This window comes from Pleurodeles waltl, chromosome 4_1, assembly GCF_031143425.1.
Source record: "Pleurodeles waltl isolate 20211129_DDA chromosome 4_1, aPleWal1.hap1.20221129, whole genome shotgun sequence".
In the NCBI taxonomy this organism is placed as follows: Eukaryota; Metazoa; Chordata; class Amphibia; order Caudata; family Salamandridae; genus Pleurodeles; species Pleurodeles waltl.
The window spans coordinates 709192274-709218894 of NC_090442.1; the positions used below are offsets into that span (position 1 = coordinate 709192274).

Sequence of the window (26621 nt, forward strand, 5' to 3'; positions counted from 1 at the left end):
AAAGACCTGAATGAACTTCAAAATGTCTAGAAACCCTGGTCCGATTTCAGTCTATGAAGGGACATGATAGAACAAGCAAATATTGCAGTTGAATACTATAAAGTAACACTGCATGATCTAGGGTGCTAGGAGACAAGAAATCACTGCCACATGTATTGCCCCTTTTATAAAACAGACAGCATTCTTTGTAGTTTAAAATGTTATTAGGGAATAATGTTATTTGCAGTTTTTTAAATGCTTTGATTTAAATACACATAGGAAGACATTTGTGAGTGTCTAATGATGCACGAAGTCACAAACACATAAACCCCATTACAGTTACATAAGAAACAATTTATTGTCAATCAGATGTTTTGATTATTTTGCATATGGGAACATAGGTGATGCCACATCTTAGATCTTATTCGATCTAGCTTTGTCTTTTAAGAAAATGTATAAACCAGAACATAACAATTAATTGCATTTTGGTACTGATCATACATGTTGTAATACCGGGGTACAAACAATAAAATCTAAGGACAAAAATATGTTATTTACTCTCAGGCTAGTTCTAAGCATACATATCTTAATATCATTCAAATGTAAACCTGAATCACCAGAGATATATTCAAAGATAACTCAGACTTACAGGAGCTGCTATGTTTTCTACTATGTGTTTCAGAAGAAGTAGAAATGTTAGAATGTTTGGAAACATTATTGAGGCACAAAAGCAGTAAATCCAAAACACAGCTTTTTTTATCTACAATGCTTATATAATTTGACTGGTATGCAACTGGAATGATAATTAGAAGAAAAAAATAGAACTAGAAACAAACTTGTTCTAAAGAAAAAAAATACACAATCTAGGTCATCAAAAAATTACAATGACATTCAATAGAAACATTAAGGATACTGTGATTGACAAAGAAAACATTGTTTCTTTTTTTAAAAGAAAGTCAGATCAGAGAACATGATTTTCAAAAGGTCTACTATTTCTTGTTAAAACATAAGTTCCTCTGCAGGGGACAGGAAGCTTCGCTATTGTCATGTGCTATCCTTTTCTACTGAATAAGTGATCATCATGCTGGAAATGTATGTCTTGTTTAACTCTTCTTGAGGGTCTGGTTTGGTCTCTGCCATGCTGATTGGTTAATCCATTGACTGTCTGTGGCCACTATTTCACGAGAATAGAGGGTTGGTACTAGGGATTTGTAGTCCTTGGCAAAGAGGCATTTTGCCATCACACACCACAGCAATGGGCTAAATATTACATTTTTAGAGGCAATGTCAACCTTCCTCGCTGGTGGCACCTTATGTTGAAGTGTAGAATTACTTTGCCATCCTGCATGCTCCCACTTTATCTTCAGTCTTTTCTCCATGCAGGAGAGCTTTTAATAGAATTTACAAAATATGCTTGTGTTTCCCCAGTTCATCAGTAGAATGATATAGATATGAAAATGTAGAAAAAGGCAGAACTCTTAACAACTGCAGAATGCAACATTATGATATGATCTTTTCATAAACTCTTGACACAGTATATGGTCAATACAGGCTTGTTAACCAACTCTTTCTTGCTGGTGTTGTCCATGGCAGCTATTTTAGCACTCTCTCCTGCTGACACTTGATAAAGTGTACCCCTGGGTACAGCTGCAGATCAGTGTCTTGTTCATCATAATGGCCCAGGCACTGACCAACAGCATATGAATTTTACTGAAGATGATAGGTTGAAAGAGGTTTTAGAGGACAGTCCAGAATTGCATGCACATTACACTGAATCCTCCCAAATTTTTTAAAAGTAGGTGGCACCACACAAATCACTAGAGGAAACACATTGGTGCTTCTTCCAATGCAAAGGAGTAGGAACAACTTATTAGTGATCGCCCATTTAACTTAAAAATATTATAAAATATTGCTTACAATGGCATATTAACAGAGAAGCATTTTTCTGTACAATAATAAATCCACATTTTCTTTTACATGTGTGCATGATAACTCTTCATTTGCTATCATTCCATCGATGCAGTTTTCACTGGTAACAGCAGGCTACCATAATTTGGGAAATTAAGAAATAGATTGTGCAACTTCATCCAAACATACTGGATCTGCTTCTTCTCTGCCATACTGCAAAGTGTCTGTTGTACATCGTAAAACCTGATAAAATATTATAGAAAAGCCAAATGTAGAGCATATTTCTGTATTCTTCATGCATATAATAGGAAACAATAAGTAAGCAAGTGCCAGGTTGAACTATAAAGACGATGGATGGTGGGAATATTTTTTGTAGTTTTATCTGTAATAAATGTGTGGAAAGGCCAATCTGAGAACACTAAGAACTGAAGCAGGGATGAGGACATTCACAGCATGGAATATTAAAAGTTTTGAAGAGTGGATGCATGGCAAGATATTAAAAATATAATTACAACAGCAGAACACATCATGGGATCATTCAGTGACAAAATGCAGTGACCACATTATAAAGTGACTAATCCATAGCCTGGACCTTGTAAGAATTTTCAAAATGTACAAACATTCCTTTGAAGTTGTAGTCCTTTCGCAAAACTATAAAAACCCCAAGAACAGATATTCCAAGTACTCCATACTATATTCTGCTGTTTACGAATGCAAATTTTTTTTGAAAGCCCTCAGTTTGGCCCCTCCCATATTAATCTCCCCCCCCCCCGGAGAAATCAGTAAAAAGCACAGCATGGCATAAAAACAAAACAACACGAAAACACACACACACTAAAAATCACAAAATTTAAAGTGATGTTATGGTTGGGTCTTCAAATGATAAAAAACAAAGGGGGTTATTACAACTTTGGAGGAGGTGTTAATCCGTCCCAAAAGTGACGGTAAAGTGACGGATATACCACCAGCCGTATTACGAGTTCCATAGGATATAATGGACTCGTAATACGGCTGGTGGTATATCTGTCACTTTACCGTCACTTTTGGGACGGATTAACACCTCCTCCAAAGTTGTAATAACCCCCAAAGTTTCAAAATTAAAACCACTTAAATTGATCATTTATAGATTACTGAGCTAACTAGAACTTGTAAGACTTGTGCCCCTCATAAAACTGCTTATGAACAAACATATTACTTTACTCATGACATGGCAAAGACCTCACTGATGACATCTCCCATGACACCTGACCAACATTGTGGTTTCTTTCAATATTGTTATAAGTTACCCACGCACAAGAGTCACCCTCATGGTAATTGTGTAATTCTGTTAGGTTGCAATTTCTGTATTGGAGAGCAAAGATTCCTATGGGAGTTAAAATGGGAAATCAATGTTTTCGGAACTCACCCCCCCCCACCCTAATTTGATAGATTGGTGTGAAATCTACTGGAAATAACTTGTTTTTTAAAGTTTCATGCAGATTTGCCAAATGGCACCAAAGTTATTAGCACAACACAAAAATACCTCTATTATGGAAGCTCTGGCTAAACTGTAACTACACTGTGGTAACCACCATTGTGCAATAGATCTAGATATATAGAAATAAAAAAGTAAGCAAAACATTACTTACCCATTAACAATCTTATCATGGTGTGAAGCGCTGTATTTTCACATTTAGCATACCCCTGCCATCTAGTGTTGGGCTTAGACATTTACAAGTTATTTTACTTAGTGTATATTGTGCATAGCACTTACAACATGTTAGATTGTTTTCGCAAAGCGGGTAGGAGTATGTATGACACCCAGAGAACTGAACAGGATAGCTATTGAGAAAGAGTGCTTTGCCATAATGTGAACCTTGTGTAAGCTATGCCCTTTCGTGTTTATCCCGAGGGTGGTAGAGCAAATAAATCATAAGCCATTGAAGTGATTGATGGCTGTAAAGGGAGAGAATCTCATGTGGCTAAGATGGTCTATATCTCTGCAAAGGTTACATTTTGTAGTTAAGCACAGAGCTGGATTGAGCCACAGGAAGGCAGATGTACAGATACTAGAAGGGGAGTCTGTTGGGATGGAAAAGTCATTGAATTGTGATGGACGTGCACCCCTGCCCCGAGTGCCCCACATGTAACAAAATTTAGATCCCTGGTGCTGATTTTTGGTCATGGGTAAACATGGATCAGGTGTGTGCACCTTGACCTAGGCCTGTCTCACGGACTGTGTGCTTGTTAAGGCTGAGAGGAGCACCCAAAATGTACTCTTGCTTTGGTAAAGGGCCTTAACAGATGTTAAATATTAAGAGTCTGGTGGTGGCAGCACACTTGCATTAGTAATGGGGATCAGTAGTTTGCACAGTCCTTTTTACCTATGTTACTGGAGCGAGGCGTACTGGCCCACACATGTAAAGTTCCACTGCTGTCTGCTTAACTTACCCTTGGCCTACATTATGTTAGCATTCAGCGCTGAGCAGCCAAGTGTGTTTTCGTCTGTGTCCTGTGATATTTGTGTATTGGAAACCAAGGTCTTGAGAAGGCATGTGGAGGTGAAGGAGAGGCCCAGACAGATTTGTGGACTGACACATTCCTGGGCGCTGGGGGTCACACACTGGAGGAAAGGAGAGCAAGGCACCCCAGTGCACGTCAAAAGGGATCTTTGATTTCAAAAAGGTCACCCATCAGTGGAGCGTGGGCACATCTCAGGAAGGAACAAACACAAACTCCAAAGCTCAAGAAACTAAATCACGTCTGTGTCTGGAAATAGATTATGAAAAGGGGAGCTTGCGTCTTTGAGAAGATCAGCAAGATTTCCAACATGTGTGACCAGGGCTGGGGAATCATCTGCCAGTCTCCCAGCTGGGTAAGGCGACATCACCAGTAACAACAAGAGCATCTTCCCTGGAGCACCAGCACCTGCCTAGACTAGAGGACCCTGTCAGGAGGAGAGTGCCTGTAGGGATTAAGGTCCAGTGATGGATCCTGGCAAGTGGATCCCTGAAGCAAAGTATGAGATAACTGCTGCATCAATCAGCCTGCTCTCTGATTTGCTGACGCAAGTCAAGAGGGGTTGCCATGAAAATATAATGGCTGCAGCAGTGATCAAGATGTCCGCCCATTTGCTGGCTGAAGTCAATGACCCAATATACACCAGAGTCACCCGCCACAAAGTTATAACTGCTAATGCAACAATTGGGCGGACTGCCCACATGATGGCCAAAGTCGACGACCCAGTATACCAAGAGGGAGAACTGTTGTGGTGTACAGCATCTGACCATAAAGAATGGTGAGTGCTGATCAGTGCACTCAGAGGCCTGACTAAAGCATTAGAAGCATTAATGCCCATGAGTTGTCAGTGGGGTCACAGACATTTACAGCATCATCTAAGGGGTGCTGCAAATAATCAGCCATCTTGTCTGCAGCAACAAGACAATCATTCATCACCAGCATCCTCTGCAGTCCACTGTCATGCCGGAGTGCTGAACGCTCCAGGGTGTTTTGTATTGCAAAACCAGCAGGAGCAAGTAAGACTGATCGCTTGACCAGAGCCCAGGGGGGGCTTGCTCTGCATAATAGCGCTACAGCATTGGATGACTTTGAATTCTAGAAAGCGACAGTGGGTCTTCCTCAAATTCTCCCCTGAATGCTAACAATTATAAATAGGGATTCACTACTGCCTGTAGACAGGGAAGTGGGACTCAGAATCCTGCCCGGACAATGCTGAAGTGTCTGCTTTAGGAAGACTGTGTATATTGTTTGTGTATGTCGTATTTCATTTTGTGTTTGTATATAAATACTACTTTTGTCAATAAAGCGAGTATCTGACTGGATGTTCATTTATTGGAGTTGCTGAATGTATTTTGAGTCTTGAGCCTGTGTTCACCTTGCACCTAGCTCAACCCCCTTCCCTGAGATGCTTTGGTTTGCTTGACTTACCCGAATACTGATAGTCAAGTGCTGAAGGAGTAGTTGCCCTGGTTGCTCAGGACCCATGGACGGTTGGGCCACAGTACATCAGGAGTAAAATGCCTAAACAACCACAGTTGGGCTCTGTCACTCCTGCTTACCCATTGACCATCTGAAAGGGGTTCTAACAATTTGTTTTAACCTCCATGGTAGGCAATAGTAAGACTAAAGCTTCAGCTACCCTTCGCATAACAACAGCAAAATAATCTCTTTCCTCCATAGCAGGACTTGGGGGAGATACAAGGTGAAGAGTTAAGCCCACTGGCATCCTGTAACTCCTTGTACCAGTTGTCATCATCATACTGGGAAACATATTTGTCACCTTCCTCATTGCTGATGTTATCAGAATCCGTGCTAAATAGGTAGTGTAAAGTCTGGGCTCTACCATAAGGGAGACAAAAGTATAAAAGTCAGAAGGATTAACAAGAGGTTGCATGCCAGTTGGTGCTGGGCATGACTTCTGGCAAGGTTGTGGTGGATTCATTTCAAAGTCAGGTAACTCAATAAGCTGCAAATACTCCTACAGCGTCTGCGTTGGCGGTGACAAACAGGACTAGAAAAGTTGGTGGCCCCAGGTCGAAGCGGGCACCGGCGTTGGTGCTGGAACCAATATGGATCCATGGGCACAGATGATGCTGAGGGCAGTCCTGCTGACGGAAGTCTGACTGGAGGCCCCTATGGATGCTTGGGGCCCAAACGCGTACCAGCAGGAGCCCGGGTGTGCCAGTGGGAGCCAGTGAAGTGCTGAATATTGTCAGTCTAGCCTCCCTATGTACTCCCAAGCACAGACTTGTTGCAATGTGGTCAAAGGACCTGGAAGGTTAGAGTGTGTCAGACCAGGGACAGAATCGGTTACAATGGAGATCGGGAGCAAGAAGGAGGCCCCCTGACTGAAGTTCAAGAGTGAAAGGAAGGTGCTGTTTCCCGCATAGATCTTTTATGTTTCTTCTTTCACTTACCCAATGACTGACCGTGATAAAAACCAGTGACAAGAACCTGCAGTGGGAACTGTCTTCCTTTAGACTTTGACCAGCTACGGCATGGAGTCTTCTTGTGTTTGACGATCTAAAGTTGGCTTTGCATTCCCGAACTGTTTTTGTGTTCTTCTGTGTACAGCTGCCACAAGACCTTGAACCGGGGTCGGGCCTCGGACTCCACAAACAGACAATGCAGGTCTGTAACACATCTTTATTTGCAACAGTCCCCTGCATGGTTTGAAACCTGTTGTTTTAGGGGTAACATTTCCCTTGCATACTGGATAACTGTGAGGAAAACTCGGGTAAAAGGACCAGGAGAAGCTCCAGAAACGCACAGGAGGTGCAGGGTATCAGAAACGGACATCAGCATGCATGGGTGGCGTTGATATGCTGCTCTGTGAGGGACTTCCAGAGCAGGGTAACACCAGCATGATGCCATCTAATAGGTGCAGAGGTACTGCTGAAAAGTTTCCAGATCCAGCCTAATGCTGGGAGTATTCACAAGGTGAGAAATATATGGTTAGAAGTATCCAATTTCTATGATCCAATATTGCAATTGAGGGATTCCGGTGTAATAAAAAATCACCAGAACCCCAAGGTGACAATAAAGGATCATAATAGTATGCTACTTGTTAAATATTTTGTTTTGTGGGAGCTACCTTACAAAAATTATCTTTAAGTGCATCTAACAATGGGAACTTATTAAGATTAGAATGTGTGTTGTCTTTTGTTAACAAATTGTTGATAAACCATTGGAGAACAGTGATGGCTCGTGAATTAATGCAACTCTATGCCTACAGTATATACACTACATAATTATGGATTTCCCACATAATTTGCAGAGTTCACAAAAAAAAATTGTTTCTAGCTCGAATGAACATAATACTGCCAGAAAACGCACCACGACAATTTGCCTATTTTGCTGCATAATTTAGATAACCATGTTGCATATTCCGAGTAGCCCTGACAATTATAAACTCTGCAGAGTGGTTTGGGAACTGTCCTTATGAAGATGAAACTAATTTTTCACAAGAAACCGTTAAATAAGACCGATAATCACGTTTATGTGCTTTTATTGCACAAAATATAGTCGTATAAAAACTCATAATTCACATTGACCCATGAAATAGCGGAAACATTTCACATGTTCCTGTGAAATATGGGTTTTTCCATCATAATGGTAGTCCCCAAACACTTTACTATTTAAAAGCAAAAGAACACCAAATTAAGAGCCTCGGTTATCTACACTGTGCTGCAAAGAAGAAATAATATGCACTACATTCTCTGACATTTTCGTTTTGATACAGTTGAGCTACAAAAAACTTTTTTGGCTAAAATCTGCAAATTAAGTAGTATATTTTGAGACAAGTGCTGTAAATCTATGTGACAGTTCCGCAGGCATAGAACAGCATAATTCCACTACCCAGGAGCATTGTTCATTGTTTTATAAACAATCTATTCACGAAAAGTAAAGAAAGTCTAAACATTCCAATTTCAGTCAGTGGCCTTTTGCAGAAAGCTGGCCTGGTGTGTGGATGAGCAGCCAAGGCTTATCTAGGAGACATACAAAGCTCCTGCAATACCACTACCGTCACACAGTACTTACACACAAGAAAGAAAACACTTGGTTGTACAAAAATAAAGGTACTTTATTCTGAAACACTGTATTAGAAAATACTAGCGAGGCAACCCTCAAATAGGAGGTAAGTAAATACTACACACACATATATATATATATAGCAAGATATATATACATATGGAAAATGTCACTTACCCAGTGTACATCTGTTTGTGGCATGAGACGCTGCAGATTCACATGCTGTGCATTATCCTGCCATCTAGTGTTGGGCTCGGAGTGTTACAAGTTGTTTTTCTTCGAAGAAGTCTTTTCGAGTCACGAGACCAAGTGACTCGTCCCTTTCGGCTCCACTGCGCATGGGCGTCAACTCCATCTTAGATTGTTTTCCCCGCAGAGGGTGAGGTAGGAGTTGTGAGTATACTAGAGGTGCCCATGCAATGGAGTAGTAATGTATGTACATAATGGGGGTCATTACAACCTCGGCGGTCTTTTCACAAGACCGCCGAGGGACCGCCGTGCTGAATTCCGCCAGTGGTGGCGGTTTTCCGCTCGGCGTATTATGACTGTTGGGAGCTCTACGTCATTTTTCAGACAGAGAGCTGCCAACAGCCACAGTGACGGGCGTCGGGGAAGTGGAGGTTGCTCCACCTCCACCGCCACGCCAACAGAACACCGCCCAGCGAATCACGTCCTGTGATTCTGCGCTGCGGTGTTCTGTTGGGGGTGTGGTGTCGGCGGAGCTGCCCCATGGCTCCCGTCCCCTCCCGGAGGATCGACAGAACAGGTAAGTCGATCGTCCGTTAGGGGAGGGGGGTGGAGAGGGTGTTGTGTGTTGTGTGTTGTGTGCGTGCATGGGGGTGTGCGTGGGTGTATGTAGAGGGGGTGTGTGAGTGTGTGTATGCTTGCGGGGGTGGTGCGTGTTTTGGGAATGAGTGCGTGTATGTCTCTAGGTATGTCTGTATGGATGTGCACGTGTTATGTTTGAATGTGGGTGTGCGTGTGACTGTGTGTGTGGATGTTGGCATGTATGTCGGTGTGTGCGTGTATGTGTGTTGGTGGTGCCTGCGTGCATGTCGAGTGTGTGTGTGTCAGGTAATGTCGGGGGTCGGGGTGGGGAGAGGGGTCCTGCCACCCTTTGGGGGTGGCAGGGGTGGTGGGGGGTGTAGGAGAGGGAGTCGGGGTGGGGGTGGGGTGTGGAGGAGACCCCTGTCAGTGCCAGGGAAGGAATTCCCTGGCACTGATAGTGCTTACCGCCATGGATTTCCTAAACAACCACAGTTGGGCTCTGTCACTCCTGCTTACCCATTGACCATCTGAAAGGGGTTCTAACAATTTGTTTTAACCTCCATGGTAGGCAATAGTAAGACTAAAGCTTCAGCTACCCTTCGCATAACAACAGCAAAATAATCTCTTTCCTCCATAGCAGGACTTGGGGGAGATACAAGGTGAAGAGTTAAGCCCACTGGTATCCTGTAACTCCTTGTACCAGTTGTCATCATCATACTGGGAAACATATTTGTCACCTTCCTCATTGCTGATGTTATCAGAATCCGCGCTAAATAGGTAGTGTAAAGTCTGGGCTCTACCATAAGGGAGACAAAAGTATAAAAGTCAGAAGGATTAACAAGAGGTTGCATGCCAGTTGGTGCTGGGCATGACTTCTGAGAAGGAATTCCCTGGCACTGATAGTGCTTACCGCCATGGATTTCATGGCGGTTCCTACTACTGGAAATCCACGGCGGTAAGCCGGGTCAAAATACCGGCGGCGGTATTGTCACGGCCGCCGGGCTGGAGACCCAGGTCTCCAGCCCAGCGGTCGTCTCCGCCCTGGCGGGCAGTACGGAGAAGCGGCGGATGACCATGGCGGTAACCAAGTCTAGAAGTGTCTGCAGTCCAGGGGGAGTAGGAGGTACTACCGACCTAGGGGTACCTTTTGGAGTTGGCAGACGAAGAAGCAAGACACGTCTGCACTGCAGTACAGAAGCTGGAGAAGAGTTCCTGAGGCGTGCAAAAGGTGTCCCAAGCTGGAAGCTGGATTGCAGATGGGTGTCGGTGAAGGATTTCCACCAACAAGCCTTGGCAAAGGCAAATTCGTGGTTGGAGGAAAAGAGGTGCTGCCGGGGACCAGTAAGGTCCAGGAGGACTCTACCCATGAGGGGGAGTCACATGAGACCCTCCGTGTCGCAGAAGGCCCATAGGAGCAGAGGCAGCACCCACAGGTGTCCCGCAGGACAGGGACACAGAAGTCGCTGAAGCAGCCCACGCAGCACCTCAGGAGTGGCTCCCACGTCGTCAGAGGACCACGCAGAGGCCCAGGAGTTGCAGGAGGGAGTGCTGGGGGCTGGAGCTGCGTGTTGCTTGAAGTTCCCCTTGAAGTTGAAGCAAACAAGCCTTGGCAGCTACAAAAGATGTGGTGCACTGGGGTACTGTCTTGCGCGGAGTGGAATGGACTTACAACCACCAAAGTGCAACAGCTGGTAGAGAGGACCAAGGGAAACTCTCTGGACCCCCACCAGTGATGCAGGACCCACGCCACTCAGGATGAGGGGAGATCCACACAGCTGGTCGTTGTTGCAGCCAGGTACCTGTAGTTACAGGGAAGTGATGCCTTCCCCCCAAGGGAGATTCCTTCTTCTTGTGCAGGCTGAAGAGCTACAGTCTTCTGAGGATCCACGGCCGGGAAAATGTTGCAAAGCTGGCAGGAAGCAGAGGTTGCAGAGGAGTCCTGCTGGAATCTTGCAAGCCTAATCTGAGGACCCACGCCAGAGGAAGACCGTATATAGCCCAAAGAGGGGGCTGGGTCACCTAACCAGGTAACTACACATCAAGGGGTGCCTCAGACATCACCTGCCTGGCTTGGCCACTCAGATGCTCCCAGAGTTCCCTACCAACCTTGGAATCAAGATGGCAGAACCCAGGGACCCTCTGGAGGAGCACTGGGCACCACCACTGGAGTGGTCACTCCCATTTCCATTGTCCAGTTTCGCACCAGAGCAGGGACTGGGGTTCCCTGAACTGATGTGGACCGGTTTATACATAGAGGGCACCAAATGTGCCCTTCAAAGCAAACCAGTAGCTTGGGGAGGCTACCCCTCCCAAGCCGGTCACATCTATTTCCAAAGGGAGAAAGTGTTACCTCCCTCTCCCAAAGGAAATCCTTTGTTCTGCCTTCCTGGGCTTGATCAGATGAAGCAGCAGGAGGGCAGAAACCTGTCTGAGGGGTGGCAGCAGCTGGGTTGGCTGGAAAACCCTATAAGACTGGTGGTAGCAATGCTGGGGGTCCTCTAAGGAGCCCTCAGACCGCATGTAATCCTACTTCCAATACCTGCAACAGTATTGGGGTATGATTCCAACATGTTTGATAGCAAACATGCCCAGGTTCGGAGTAGCTGGACATAGGTAGTGACCTAGATCGGGTACACATATAAAATATTGTTCCTGCACTCACAAAGTCCAGTAAAATGGGGCTTGAGTTCGTAGGGGCACCTCTGCTAGTGCAGGGGTGCCCTCACACACAAGTACCTGCACCCTGCCCTCTGGGCTGAGAGGGCCTACCATAGATGTGACTTACAGTGACCTGTAGTGAAACCGGGTGCATGAACCTGGGTCATGAAGACTGCAATGGCAGGCCTGCAGAATCCCCTCTGCATGGGCTCCCTATGGAGGGGCAGTTTAACTGCTGTTACAGGGATCCGCTGGAACCCCAATGCCTTGGGTACCTACATACCATATACTAGGGACTTACATGGGGGCACCAATATGTCAGTTGTGTGGATAAAGAGTTACCAGCAACCAAATTTAGAGGAGAGAGTACAGTCACTGGGGTCCTGGTTAACAGGATCCCAGTGAAACAGTCATACACGCTGACAAACAGGCCAAAAGTGGGGGTAACTAAGCTAGAAAAAGACTACTTTCCTACACCTTTGTTAGCTGCATTGCGAAAAGAGGATCTTCAACAAGAACATATTTTTAGGTCGAGCCTAGGCAGCGTGCATGCACTGTCTGCAAGATCTGTTGGAATGGAGTAAAGGACTTTGCTTCTGCCTGCCTGACCCTTACCATAGGTTGATGGGAGTGTTGCTCTTGTTTTGCTGCCTTGTAAAGGGTTTGGTAGCGACATGTCACTTCCTGTTCTTGGGTGAGGAGCACCAGCCAAGTACAATTTAATTACGCCTAGATAGTTTTTCCGTTGTTTTGGACAAACTATGTTTTTGTTTCCTGCCTCTATGGGGCTTTCAAGTTTTACACAGCGGGACTGCCTGCTGTAAAAAACTTGTTCTCCTTTCCACCCGTCACCTTTTCTTTCCTGCCCCTCCTCCCCATGGCAAGAAAAGTCCAGTTAGGAATTTACAACTCTAATAGTATTCTCCTCTAAAATTCTACATTCTTGATAAACAATGCTAGGTCTTCCAATCTGAGTTTCTTGGAGAATCGATGACTAATAAGGGAGGAAGGTATGAAGGATGTCATTTGACGTATCTTCACTGAGAATCATTTGAGGAGGCACCTCCTCCTCGATCTGATACCCTGTTGAGCTCCCTTGTAAACAATGTATCTCCTTTCCTTTCTCCTCATTCAGAGCCTCCATGGAACAAGGGTTCGTAAAACCTGCTATATGAGAATGGAATAAGTAGGTTTTTATTGCAATTAGGGCAAAAAGCATGACCTATTTTAGGTGAGTACGAAACTGTTCTCGTTAAGTCTATGTTCATTGTATGTGGTGGTGATGAGGTGTACCATGTGCCTTTGTTATTGGCAATAAAAAAAAGAGAACCTACAAAGCAGCACCCAAAAGTCCAGCTGGTATAAAAAATGGAAGTAACAACAAAAAGCATGAGCTTTTGTGAATGATCCAGTGTTGAAGAACATTATGTTCCAAAACTTCCAACTGTCCTATGTCAACATATACTATATATTCTATTGCAGCAGAAAATAGCTCAAAAGCAATGCTTTGGTGTGGGTGATGTGTGATATGTATCAATCACACAATAAGTGATGGGAGAAATGCCTGCAATAAGTCTACCCACTTGCAATCACTCGGGGTGGGTCTTCTATCTCGTTGTTTTGCTCCAGCCATATGCCAATCTGTTCTTACCCTGCTCCAACAGGAACAGTCCAGCTTGAACTGCCAAGCCAGCTCCTAAGCTGGAACACAAGAAACCCATGACCTGTTTCACCTTGATTGTATCACGTATGTTTACATTTGGTAAAAACAATCTACTTTTGATGTTTACCCACAGCAGTGTCTTAGTATTAATCTATAAATGTGTGTTTTTTTTATGTTCGGATAACTTAAATTGCATTGATATAAACGTCATTCACAATTACCTATTCTCAGTATGTTTTATGAATGTGAAATGTGGGCAACAAGTGTAGACTGAGGTTGGCCGCAAGGAATACTATTCTGCAGACTGAAGGAGGGGGTGTTGAGGTCCTCAGCAGACATGGATGTATTCACTAGAGGCCACCCTTTACACTGCAACTTCATGTATTCGTTGTATAATTGAAATACGAACTGAGATAGCAATACAAAATCCTTAGAAAGAGTTGTGAAAGGTATACAAAAAACATATATATATACCCAGTTCAGAAGCTGAATTTTTCCCGCAGCCATCATATAACCTGCAACAGCAAAAGTTGGTGGCTTGACATCACCACATCTTCGATGGTGTACGGCATGGATTTTACTAGCGATGATTCTGCGGTTAGGAAGGTATATGGACCAAGTCGTTGCTCAACACAGGAAGGGCAGAGATAGGCGTCATTCTGGATGCCGATCTGAAAAACAGCAATACATAAGTAGGTAAGATGCTTGAGTAGGCTGTGTAAAGAAATTCTGAGTCACGCATCATAAACCAGTTGTATTAACTGTTTTTCCTTGGATTTCTTTTTGACTGTTTTTAATGATGAATAAAACTTTCTGAATACAGCCACCCTTCCGCTGTTAACTCCCCTATCTCGAGCTTTGTGAGGAACCTGGGCCGAGAGGTCAGAGGACATGAGTGCATTACGCCCCGGATAAAAACAGCTTACAACTGAAGGCCAGTCACAAGCATGCCCCCACCTGTGTAAAGACAGTCAGTCAGTCAGTCCTCTTCACCTCACCTGGCTCTCAGCACCCCCATCAGTCCGCGTTCCCCTTGCTTCGGTGAAAACAGATCCGGACAGCAGAGCTTGTCTTTATATTGTTTGGAAGAAGGAATATACAGGACTACTAATATACAAGTTGACACGGCGGTACATCCACTCCTAGACAGCTCCAGATGGGTCGAAACAAAATTCCTAGCAATCAAATAGGTTATAGAAGATAACATCTAGGATGGTAACTTTATAGAAAGTTCCAATAACCCAAAAAATATTACGGAAAACGTAACCGATGTGCACATAAATCTAGTCAATCAAAGGCAAAGTGTTTGCAAAAAAGCGTTAGTGTAGCTTCGCAGAAGCTCGTCAGAAACACAGGGTGATGGACGATCACTTAAGTCGCTTTGTACCTTATTGCACAAGTCTGCTCTCCAGAATAGAGGCCGCAACCTATCTGGGCCATAAAGGTCTGGCTGCCGGTAGATGGGATAACATTTTTCCCAAGCATGTTGTATGCTATAAATAGGGGTGGGCGGTGAACTCTGCTCCGCTTGCAGAGTTTGTCTCACTTCACGCTCTGCTTAGAGCGTGGAGTTCTGAAAAACTCCGCACAGCTGAGTTTTTTCCTCGTCCACGCTCGCAAATGTTAAGCTGGCGAGCCAGTAAAATCTTACTCCGAACCACCTCCGGGTGAGATTTCTCAAAGTGGATAGTCGCTACTGCTCGCGTTGAGAAACATTCCATTTGCGTAGAAGAAGCTGCTGCTTGAGTAGAAAATCTACTCGAGTAGCAGAAAAGAAGCAGCAACCTCTTGCACCGTGGTGGTGCTGTTTGCGCAGATTTTTTCAGTGCAGGACAAATTCCCGGTGCTAAAAATCAGCGCGAACGTTGCGACTGAACGCACTCTCCTGCTTGCAGAACTCCGCGTGGCATGACAGAGTTTTTTGGTCACTTCACGGAGTTCCGCAAATTCCGCCCAGGCCTAGCTATAAACCGAATTTCGGTACTATCATTGATTATAAATCATAAAGAACACTCTCATTAATTGAAAAGGGCGTCTAGAAAAAATAGGTCAACGCCTAAACTTTAACACTGAATTCTGACATCACCTTCTAAAAAAGAATGTGGCGTCCTCACAGAGGCGTAGGAGACAATACATTTCTAGGGAGGGACAGAGACAGCTTTAGGGACTTTCCAATGACCCTATACAAATCGCCGGTTGCTTGCGAACTGCAGGCTCCGATAACATACACAATCCTAAAGTTTTGAAGTGAAATAGGGAGAAAGGTAGGATGTTGTTACTGTTTGAAGGTATGTTTTATTGCTATTTATATTTGCAAAATAATTAAGCCAAATGTGAAAATACATGTTGATGAACCTTGTTCAAGCAAATAAAGGAGTGAGGAAAAAAAAATAAGATCAAACTAAATGTTCTCAGAGACATTCCTAAACCTCAAAATGCAACTGGGTAGTTAGAAACCATTCTTACTTGTTGCAGGCATCTATAATAAAATAATGAACTTTAAGTTGAAAAATCTAATATTTTCTTGCCCTATTCGAAACAGGAAACAAATTATTTTGCTATTGTTTTTGTATTAAATCAATCCACCATCTCTTTATGTATGTTGCACATGGCAGCACGATTCAGTCTTTTCTGGGGCAAAGCTGATCTTAGCCAAGTTTTCAGTCAGCGATGATCACTGAAGCTTCTTTTCAGCCTCCAAGAAGATACTGAAATATTTAAAAGGATCTTTAGGGGGTTATCAAGCTATGTAAATAAATCTCTCTCTGTTGAAAGTATTTATTGGAGTATGTCTACCAGTTGCAAGACTGAAGAGTACTTTAATATACTCCATAATGCAGTGAGGGGTCAATTTGTTCGTACTGAGCAATAATGTCACTGCTATTGCTTGTTTAAAGCAGCTATTTAAGTTTTTTCTAAATACTGAGGGTGCTAGTAATCCCTGACAGTTACAGGATAAAACATGTCTGCTGCTCCATCATTTGTCACCACAGTCATAGCAGTTCAGTGGCATTAAGATGGTACTTCGTAGTATAAACACTAAACTGGTTATTGGAGTTGTACAGACTGTCAAAAGAGCCATCACTACAAAGCTTTAGTATTGCACTTTTTGCTACATTCACAGCAGCTAGTAGTAGTCCTTATATAGGTTGCCCAGCATCCTTGCGTGGCAATCTTCAAACATTCACGAAGCTGCAGTACTTGGAGACCAATCTGAACATCTATGAAAGTTGTTCCTTTCTAAACTTGTGCCAGCAAACAGCAAGCACACGCAGAATCATTGCCACTTATCTTGGAATTTGGTATTTGTGCTAGAGTTTCCAGAATAAGTTTGTAGTTATCCAGTACTTTTTGTACAGCTTTTACACAGATCGTCGAGCACACTGGACACAATGGCTTTATTTTCAACACATTTACAGGGCCTTCAGTGTACAAAAACTTCAAACTTGTGTGGCCTCATTCATGGGAAGAGTGTTTGCAGATGGATGAGATGAGTGTAGAGTCCACTAAAACTGCATATCTTTCACACAAATATGAGAATCCTATGAGACAATTTTGCAATAAGAATAAGCATCATTTTTTAGATGTTTGTAAAAATGATATCAACAGTGTTTGGGTGGAAGAGAAATGCTTAAAATGTGAAATACGCAAGAAGTTTAGTAAGTTATATACTTGCACTGAAGATAGATATAGTGAGATATGCAACAAAAGATGAGTGTGGGTATAGTTCAGAAGTGAGTGTTCGTGATGAACACAAATATAAGGGGCTGATTCTGATACTTCTAAACACTAGAAAATAGTGTCCATATGTGATGCTTACAAGTGAATACAGCAGGTGGAAGGTCACAAATGAGTACTGTGTGGGATGCACAAAAACACAAAAAACTCCGATGTGAGATTTTCAAGACAGGCAAGTAGATCAGATCCCACCCTCTTCCTTGTCAGCTATTTTGTGAGATGTTAATCATACAGAGCAAGAGGCTTTTGCTTGAAGCAAGCTTCCCTATCTGCTATTTTGTGAGTTGTGTATCAAAAAGAGCAAAAGGCATTTGCTTGGAGCCAGTTTTAGGGTGGTACGACTGGCACTGTGGCAACAGGCACTAACATCAGTTCAAAATATCTTATGGGGTTAAAAGCGCCTGCAGCAGAGTTCTTTCTGTGACCAGCACTTTTGACACAATAATGATGCCAAGATAACTCTGGCGATTAATGTACTTGCTGGAGAGCTCTGAATTTGCCTAGTGTCAGTTCTGACACATGATAGTAGCATAGAGAGTTAATGTGCCTACTACAAAGCACAACATGTAACATGCAGATCATAGATTTGTATTTTATGTAGACAGCCAAGTGGGTTTCTGCTTTTGCACAGATGTCCTTTTGTTCTTTGCAGTTCAAGTTACACTCATTCTTATACAGCAGGGTCAGTTATGCACTAGTGGTTAGACAGAATATTGGAAATAATATTATCAGGGGACGAAATATTGTGTCAAGAATTTCGAAGCCAAAAATATCATGAAGGTAAGTTTCTATAGGTAATCAAACTTTTCCTACAAATAACTTCACATGTATGTTCCTTGACGACATATATATATGTCTTTAAGATACATAGACATGACATTAAGGATAGTAAATCTATACTAACCTATTTTTGCTTACACTCTCGATTTTTTGGTAAGCAATATATGTGACATTATCAATCAATTAATCTTTATTTCGGCCAATTTGGCCATAAAAGATGTACACAAAAAACACACATATGAACATGTAAAACCATCAAGGAAGAGTAAACAGGAAGCACATCAGATAAAAGACCATACAATTAAAATAAAAACTTAAAGTTAGATAGGAGCCTGCAACTTTAAAATACGGGTACGAATATGCCAGACATTGGTAAGGAATTTGGCTAGTGCAAACACAATTGGACCTGAAACATCAGTTTTTAAAATTCTGTACACCGGGAGGTACTCCCTAAAACCAAGGTTTCTAATAAGTGGTAGGAGCCAATATTTCCTGGCGGCCTTGTAAGTTGGACAAAACAAGACCACATGCAGATCGCTTTCCTCTGCTCCCATACATGTCGGACATAGCTTGGTAGATGGCAGTGTTGACCAGGAGCAGGTGTAAGATCGCAGAGGCAATGTGCCATATCTCCATTGGAGAAATAGCTTCCTGGCCAGCACAGGAGACATAGCATCCAGAACCCTCTCCAGGCGGTATGAGTCCTTGCTTTGCGCGAATACAGATGTTAATGACCCCTCATTCTTGCAGTCTAGGGCCATAGCTAATTTCTGCTCGTGGTAAGCACTGACCAAAGCTCTTCGTGGGATCCTAAGTGAGGCGTTAGCTGGATCCGACCACAGGTCAGGGAGGCCCAATCCCATACAGGACTTTTTTATATATTTTATCCACGGGATCTGTAGAGCTTTAGGGTGGGTTAAAAACTCCCTCAGTTCCGCCCTATAAGAAGAGAGTTCTCCGGTGCTCCATAGCCTTCGCCAGAAGACTATGGGTCTGAGACCTAATTCATCTGCTATTGGTCTCAGACCCAGATCCATCCTCAGGGGGAGGAGCGGAGTACTGGACGGGAGTGCTACTATCTGTCTAATGAAGTTGTTCTCAGTTATAGACAAACTGCAGGAAGCTGTGTGACCCCACAGTTCCGCCCCGTACATCAGAGCTCCTCTAGCCTGTGCCTTGTATATCTGGATAAGCGGCCCCAGCGGTCGATATGTGGAGCTTCTCATCAACCGAGCAATGCCGCCAGTGGTCTGCACTAATTTAAGATTAACCCTAGTCTGGTGAGTTCCCCAGGACATGGTTTCATTCAACGTTACACCTAGATATTCAAAGGTGGAGACTCTCTCTAAACGTGAAGCTCCCAGTAAGGGGTTCGGGCGTGATCTTGGGGTTGGGTTCATAACCATAAACTTGGTTTTGTTAGCATTGATTTCTAACCCCCTATCTGTGCAAAAAGCCACAAGAGAATCAAGGATCCTCTGTATCCCCATGGGGTTTTGGACAGCAGCAGGGTGTCATCTGCAAACATGATTGCAGGCACCCTGCTGCCATTCAATTTTGGGGCATCAGTGTATTCAGTTCCATTGAGATGGGCGATTACCCCGTTGACGAAGAGGCAGAACAGGGTCGGTGCCAATACACAGCCCTGTCTAACCCCCCTGTCAACGGGGAATCTGTCCGTTAATTCCCCGTGTTTCCCGCACCTGACCCGGGCATAGTTATTATGGTGCAATCTCTTTAAAATTATCAGGATGTCTGGGGGGACCCCCATCTCAGCCAGAACACTCCAGAGTTTCCCTCTGGGCACGAGGTCGAACGCAGCCCTCAGGTCCACAAATATAGTGTATAAACTACCCCCTTCCAATATTGCTGCCCTCCAATAGATAACGTTCAGACGAAAAACCTGGTCCACTGTAGAAACTCCCTTTCTAAATCCCGCCTGATACGGACTGAGGGCACCCGTTTCTTCCACCCAGTCCTGAAGCCGATTCAGCAGTATCCTGCCAAACAGCTTCTGTGACACGTCAATTAGACTGATTGGTCTGTAGTTGGCAGGGAGCAGGGGCGAGCCCTTTTTAAATATAGGAACCACCTCTGCCCCCAGCCAAGTACTCGGAATTTCCATGCCACACAAAACTCCATTAAACACTGCAGCCAGATAGGGGGCCCAAACACCGGGCTCCTGCTTGAACAGGTCCCCGGGCAGGCCGTCCAATCCTGGCGCCTTTCCAGCTTTAAGTCCCATTAGTGCTACCTTCACCTCCCCCACTGTTATCAAATCCCCGCCATACTCTACCAGTCCAGTACCGAAATCAATCTTAGTTTCTCCCTGCTCGGAGCTGTAGAGAGACTGGAAGTGTGCCTGCCACACCCCTGCTGCAATATTTGGTTCTATTGCCGAATGGAGGTTCCCCGACCCCCCGTTTACTACTCTCCAAAACATTCGGTGGTCTCTTGTTGCGAGGGAAGAGGTAAGCTCCTCCCACTGGTTCTCCTCCCATTCGGTTTTAGCATGGATGACCAGTTTTTTGTAAGCCCGTCTACTTTCTCGCAGCTTCTCTCTATCTGTTCCCTCCTTGATGCATCTGAGGAGTTCTCCCTTTGCCTTCCTGCAGACTGCATTGTACCATAAGGAGTTATGTTGTTGGATCCTCTTCTGATTCTGGACCCTGGTAAAAAGCTCAGAGGCCGCTCCCTTTATAAGGTCCTCATGAGCCTGATATAATTTCTCATGGTGGACTATATTCCCCACATCGTTGGCTAGCTCTCCCACTTTTTCCAAAATGGGGATTAAACCTGCGTAGAGCTTCGAAAGTTTCACTTGGCTCATAGCTAGTTTATCCCACCTGATTCTTCTCCTGTTATTGTCTAATAGTAGTTCAGGTTTGGACTTCCCCATGGTTGTTATGGAGGCCTTTGGCCCAGGATGGCTAAGATCGAGTTCAAGGGCGTTATGGTCACTATCCAGTCTCTCCACCACCCTAAAGTCCAGGATAGAAGACCAGTTCACTATCTGTACAAGAGCATAGTCCAAGCGGGACTCTCTTCCCACTCTGTTGTACGTGGTTTTGCTTGGTACATCAGACTTAATACGTCCATTGCAGGCTCTAATTCCATGCTTTAGGGTGAGAGCAGTAATCTGCAAAGCCACAGGCGTCCATGCCTTTGGGGAAGGTGCTACAACAGAGGGTACTGACCACCTGAACACTTCTTCCATGGGAAATCCCTCTACGAGACCGACCAACGGCTCGAAATGGGAATTTAAATCCCCTCCCACTATGTAAGGGATATCTCTTGGCATTTCCGCTAAATATACTGAAAGCTCCTCTATAGTGGGGGATTCACGCGAAGCTCCCACTGGCCTGGAGTAAATATTTATCAGGGCAAGTTTCGCTAAGTTCGGCCAGGCTAATAAAACCACTAGGATATCATCTGATGGCACCGGTAGGCGTGAAGCCTGACATCCTAAGTGGGAAGCCACCCAAGTTGTGAGTCCACCAGAGGGGCGGCCCTTACCCTCCCACCTAGCCGAGATGGAAAATGACTCGTAACCTTGATGGTTATAATCTTCCCTTGCCCAAGTCTCTTGGAACATGCAAACATCCCCGGACTCAATGTAAGTTATCCAATCTTGGGTGCCCAGTTTGCTGGCTAAACCAGCCACATTCCACCAAATTAGTCTCATGTGCGCTGGAGAAGCCACAGAACAGATTGCAGGGATGGAGTGGGGGGAAGAGCCAGTACCAAAGCCAGAAACTACACCAATTACTCTAACAGGGTCATTTTCAGAAGTGGATTCAGCCAGATCAGGCAGTTTACTGGGACCATTATCCAAGGTCACGGGATTAAAGTTCGAGTTTGGGGGCAGTCAGTCCACACCATCCAGACCATTCAGACAATTAAAACGATTGAGGTCCAAAAAGGGAGTCTCCGAAGGTCGATAAACTGGACGTGGAGCATATCCCCTGTATCTGGATCTTCGTTCCACCCTTGTCCAGTTACCTTGTGACAAGTCATGGTGCAAGCAAATGGGAGGGAAAAAGAAAGAAACTGGCAAAGTCTGTATGGTAGAATCCAGTGATCTATTTGACCCAGCACAAATGTATAGTACTGTTCCAGGGTCTCGAAAAGACACAATGATACAGTCCCCTGCTATTGATTTCCCCGACTTCCCCAACCATGGTACCCTTCTTACCATAATGATCTCATTGTTGAGGTGAGCTGGAAGAGGTCTGTTCCAATTCAACCATTTAATGGTTTTCCTCTTGAGTGAGTGATAGTTCTCATTTTCACCCAATTCTAGAGAAGGAACACCAGCCAACACCACCATGAGGCTGTTAGCCTCTGGTGGTAGGTCGGGTCCTCGTGGTCTAGGGGCAGGCTTACCAGGGAGTATACGTTGGAGTGCTGGGCCATCTGTTTCTGATGGTAGGATGTTAGAGTTAGTAGGTAAAATTGGAACTGGGATAGCCATAAGTGGCTGTAAAAGAGGGGCGGCAGTAGTGCCCAAGGGAGGCACCGTGTGGATCGGTGGGTTTTGTATATTGGGGAAGGTTCCTATTGGTAGAATGGACTCAGTGGTTCTACTCTGTTTGTTGTCCAAAATTTTCAGGGTGGTTAAAGTTGCCTCCAGAGTGGTCAGCCTGAATTCTATTTTCTGCAAGCTCTCGCTAATGGGCAACAAGAGTGATCTAATTAAAGATTCAATGCTCCCCAAAGAGCTACCGGGAAGTAATGTGTTAAGTGGGCTCTTCCCTTTGTCGCTAATGGAAGCAGTGGTAATAATATTAGTACCCTTGAGGGGAGTAGCCCTCTGCACATTAACTAAAGGCCTGTCTAACATAGGTACGGACTTGAGTGACTTTCCAAAATCAGAGTGGGGGATCTTTTTCTTCCCCTGACCACCCCTCATCTTCCTTCTGCGTTTATTTGGTGGTAGGTCATACACCTCTGCCACCACAGTTTGCTTTAGCTTATTAATCTTGATTTTGGCTCTGGTGTGTGTTTGGGTGAATAAGTCAACTGCCGAACTACTGGCAACTAATAGTGGAGTGATGTCCGTAGTTTGTTTAGGAGGTGGGCCAGAAATGGGAGAACTATCCCGGAGTAATAGGGGAACGTCTTCTTGGGATGAAAGATCCGGGCTGCCATTGAGGGAACCTTCCTCTTGGGAGATAGGATAGGGAGTTATGTCACTGAGGGGCCTATTTTTCATATGTTCAATCGAGCGACGACGCTCTGTCCTACGCATCTCCAAAGAGGTTTCGAATCCCCCATCACCCTTTGCCGATTTAAAGTAATTGTCCAGAGTCCCAATGTTGGCTCCCCCCTCCTTCGCTGCTGTTCCACCTAGGGCTGATGATGGCATACCCAGAACCTTTTTCGTATACCAAGTAGGATCAAGGAAATGCAGGTGAAAGAGAGTGGGCCCAGCCCAGCCTCCTGCGTGCCCTGACGGCCACAGACGGTCCCGCCCTTGTCCCGGGCTTATCTCCGGGCGCTCCCGCGCGCTCCCGCGACGCGGAAGTAGCTGACTGAATTTATAAGAGAAAAGTTAAGCTATGAGTGGGGCGTGGCTTTACAGGGAGAGCGGCCAGGTGACAGGAGGCGCGGGTTAACAGGACTACTGGGAAACGTAGTCCTGTCCCGACGCTCGCAGCCCTGCACTCGCCCAGTCCCTCACTGAAACTGTCCGTAGGTTTTGCACAAGCGGCTCTCACGCCACAGCGGGACCCGCGAAGAGGAGAGCCCAAAGGCAAACCAGCAGCAAACAGCAAGTCCGACGGTATCCCAGAGGAGTGAAGCTCAGAGGTTTTGCACAAGCGGGACCCGCGAAGTAGAGGAGAGTCCAAAGGCAAACCAGCAGCAATCAGCGATATTATACTCCGTGCGGTCGGATCGCTTTCAGCAGTCCAAGTGGTAGCACCACCTCATACAGCCCGGCATACACCTCTAGCACTGAAGGAACCACTGTCAAAACTTCCTGTCAATGCATTCTAAATTTGAGACTGCCTGGTGAATAACTTGGGGAGGAGCAGCGAAAAGCGTTAACCGTTTACTTATGAGGCCTGCAATTTGTAGTGTCAGCAGGGATTCATGATGCTAGGGAGGTGTGGATTTGACGCTTCCAGACTAGGTAGAAGCAGTGATTGTTCTAGATGTCTTGGGTTTTAAGGAGATTCTTAGCGTAGTAGTAAGTTGCGAACCGAAGAGTGTCGCCAAGAGGCTCACCTTATGTTACTGTCTGCACCCGTTTTGCGCTTGGGATCCTCCGCAATTTATTCTTCTGCTGCCTCTCTTCTCCTGAGGAGTGGCGTGTGACAGATTGATGTAGACCCAGGATATCTGTGCAGGCAGTCCAATCTTTGCAGACTCTATCTTCCTGGGGGCCACAGGGGACTTGGGGTGATGCTGTTGCTCAAATGCGCTCTTGTGGAGGGCATCCATGCAGTCTGGGCCTCCTTACAGGTGGAGTCGGCTCTCCGGGACTGCAGAACCGCGGCCCGTCGGGGATTTGTAGCTCCAAGATGGCGGCCTCCACTTGTGCGGCCGTCCAACAGGATTGTATACACGGCCCGGTCTTCGGGCCGGCAGAGGCACTTACTTTTGGCTCCGGAGGTCGCGGATGCAAGCCAGGTCTTCAGCCGTCCCCTCGGAGACGGGAATGGTCTGAGCGGGCACGCACCGGCGTAACCCGCTCTAGGCTGAGCAGCGCCGCAAATCAGGAGGTCCCGGCCGGCACTGCACCCGCAGGCTAGTTTCCTATGGGGGCCGCGGCCGGCACCGGCGCGCGCGTCGGGGCCGTGGCACCGACTTCTTGCCTCCCTCAGTCCTGCCGGGGCTCGAGCGTCGGCTCAGGGTCACCAATCACCCAGCTCTGCTCACCCAGGCGGTACGGGCCCCGAGACGGATGTGGATCGCGGTCACGCGATTATCTTCGGGATCGCATTATATTCTGTCTACACTATATATTTTTTTCCGATACGCTGTCAGTGATCCCTGTGCCCCAGCTACAAAGAGCTGCATGCAAACTGCAATGCGCAAGTTCAGAACATTACAGTTTTGAAACCATTTTTTATTTCATTAAAGCTGTTTAAAAGGCTTTATTTGAGCAGAAATACATTCCTATTAGTGCAGATAACCCTACCTAGTTTGTTACATTTTAAATCCAGAGTTTATGTTTCCCCACACTAATTACTTGCCACTGTGGATTATATGTGTCTCGTATACTTTGTAGCCCGCATTGTCTTCTGTAGCATTTCCGGTACTTCGTTTTAGTTCTTATTGTACCTCCTTTGTTTCTAATTTGTAATGATCTTGCATGTTCTTTTGAAAATGTGCAATGCTTTTGCTTAAGCATGCAAAAGTATGCTTCTTTTCACATCTTATTTTATCTGCACTTTTTTAAAATTTCTAACGATCTTGTGTGTTCTTTTAAACATTTGCAATTATTTTGATAATCATGCAAAAATAAGGAAACTTTAAACTTGTCTTCTGTAGCGTTTCCTATATATTGATTTACACACTTGTACGATTCATTGTCTGTAATGTAAATAACTCTGACACAGTATCACAGTATACTAGGATGAACAGCTCTATAAAAACAAATGTGAGAAAAAGACTATGAAGAATTGAGTGGCACAGTTATAGGGTGGCGAGCATCACTTCTATATAAATGTGAAGCACTGTTCTGTGAAACCAAATTTGCATTTAGTTATGTTATTGCTGTTTTCCAGACAGTTAGAATTGGTTAAAAATCAGAAACAAATTGTATAATTTTGAGCAGGACGTCTGGCTACTTTAAAATGCCAAAGCCAAGACTATACTGCAGGATTAAACTATTATAAGCATGAGAAGCAGAGCGATTAAAACACAAAAATGTCATTCAGATGAAGGGAAATGGGCTAAATGCAGTATCTTATACTCGGAACAGAATAAGTCTTGAAGGTCATGTTTGAAGTCAAATGCAGCTCCAATCAAGTGATAGGCTTCATTTGAAATCTTGGTCTGTAACCTATGGGCAAGGAAGAGCGTTTTGCTTTAGTTGGTAACCTAAACACCAGCCAGATAACCACAGAATGAGCACTTACAATCATTCCCAGAATGTGCAGTTTGCACACCGACTTTTTAGAATGGGCGTGCTCTTTGCAAAGTGACGTATGTATTAATAGGTCATATCATAACTTATTCAGTCACACAGGATCATAAAATGAATTGCCTAATGAATATTAAGGACCCTCTGAGATTGGCTATGAATGAACAAGTGGGGTCCTGCAAAGGACAGTAGGCCTTCGTCTCTGCTTTTGCATTTCCAAATGGGAACTATGTGATGGGTGCAGAAAGCTGCTGTGATGGGGGTCACACGGTGGTGTAAGATCAATGAACTACAAGTCTTATCTCTCTACTAATGTGGTCTATTTGCGATATAAAGTCTATATTGCAGGTACTAAGACAACTGAATATTTATCAATGGGCTGCTGTGTGATGGGGTGGAGGGGATTAGAGGACAGGTGTTTCTAACACTGAAGTCGCACACTCCAGCCTTTTTGGTGCTACATCATATGGGAGGAAACTATCCTGTGCTTAAAATACCCCT

At 44.7% G+C, this 26621-nt stretch overlaps 1 protein-coding gene across 2 annotated transcripts in view; it reads right to left on the bottom strand.

The window, feature by feature from the left end:
- Positions 1-312: 312 nt before the first annotated feature.
- Positions 313-26621, bottom strand: part of FBH1 (F-box DNA helicase 1) — a 925111-nt gene continuing 898802 nt past the window's right edge. For both annotated transcript variants that reach the window (XM_069229276.1, XM_069229275.1), the window contains 2 exons: positions 13982-14178; positions 313-2130 (listed from right to left, as the gene is read on the bottom strand). In XM_069229276.1, the coding sequence (XP_069085377.1) occupies positions 14014-14178 (165 nt within the window). In that variant the 3' untranslated portion in view covers positions 313-2130; positions 13982-14013. The remainder of the gene's footprint in view (positions 2131-13981; positions 14179-26621) is intronic.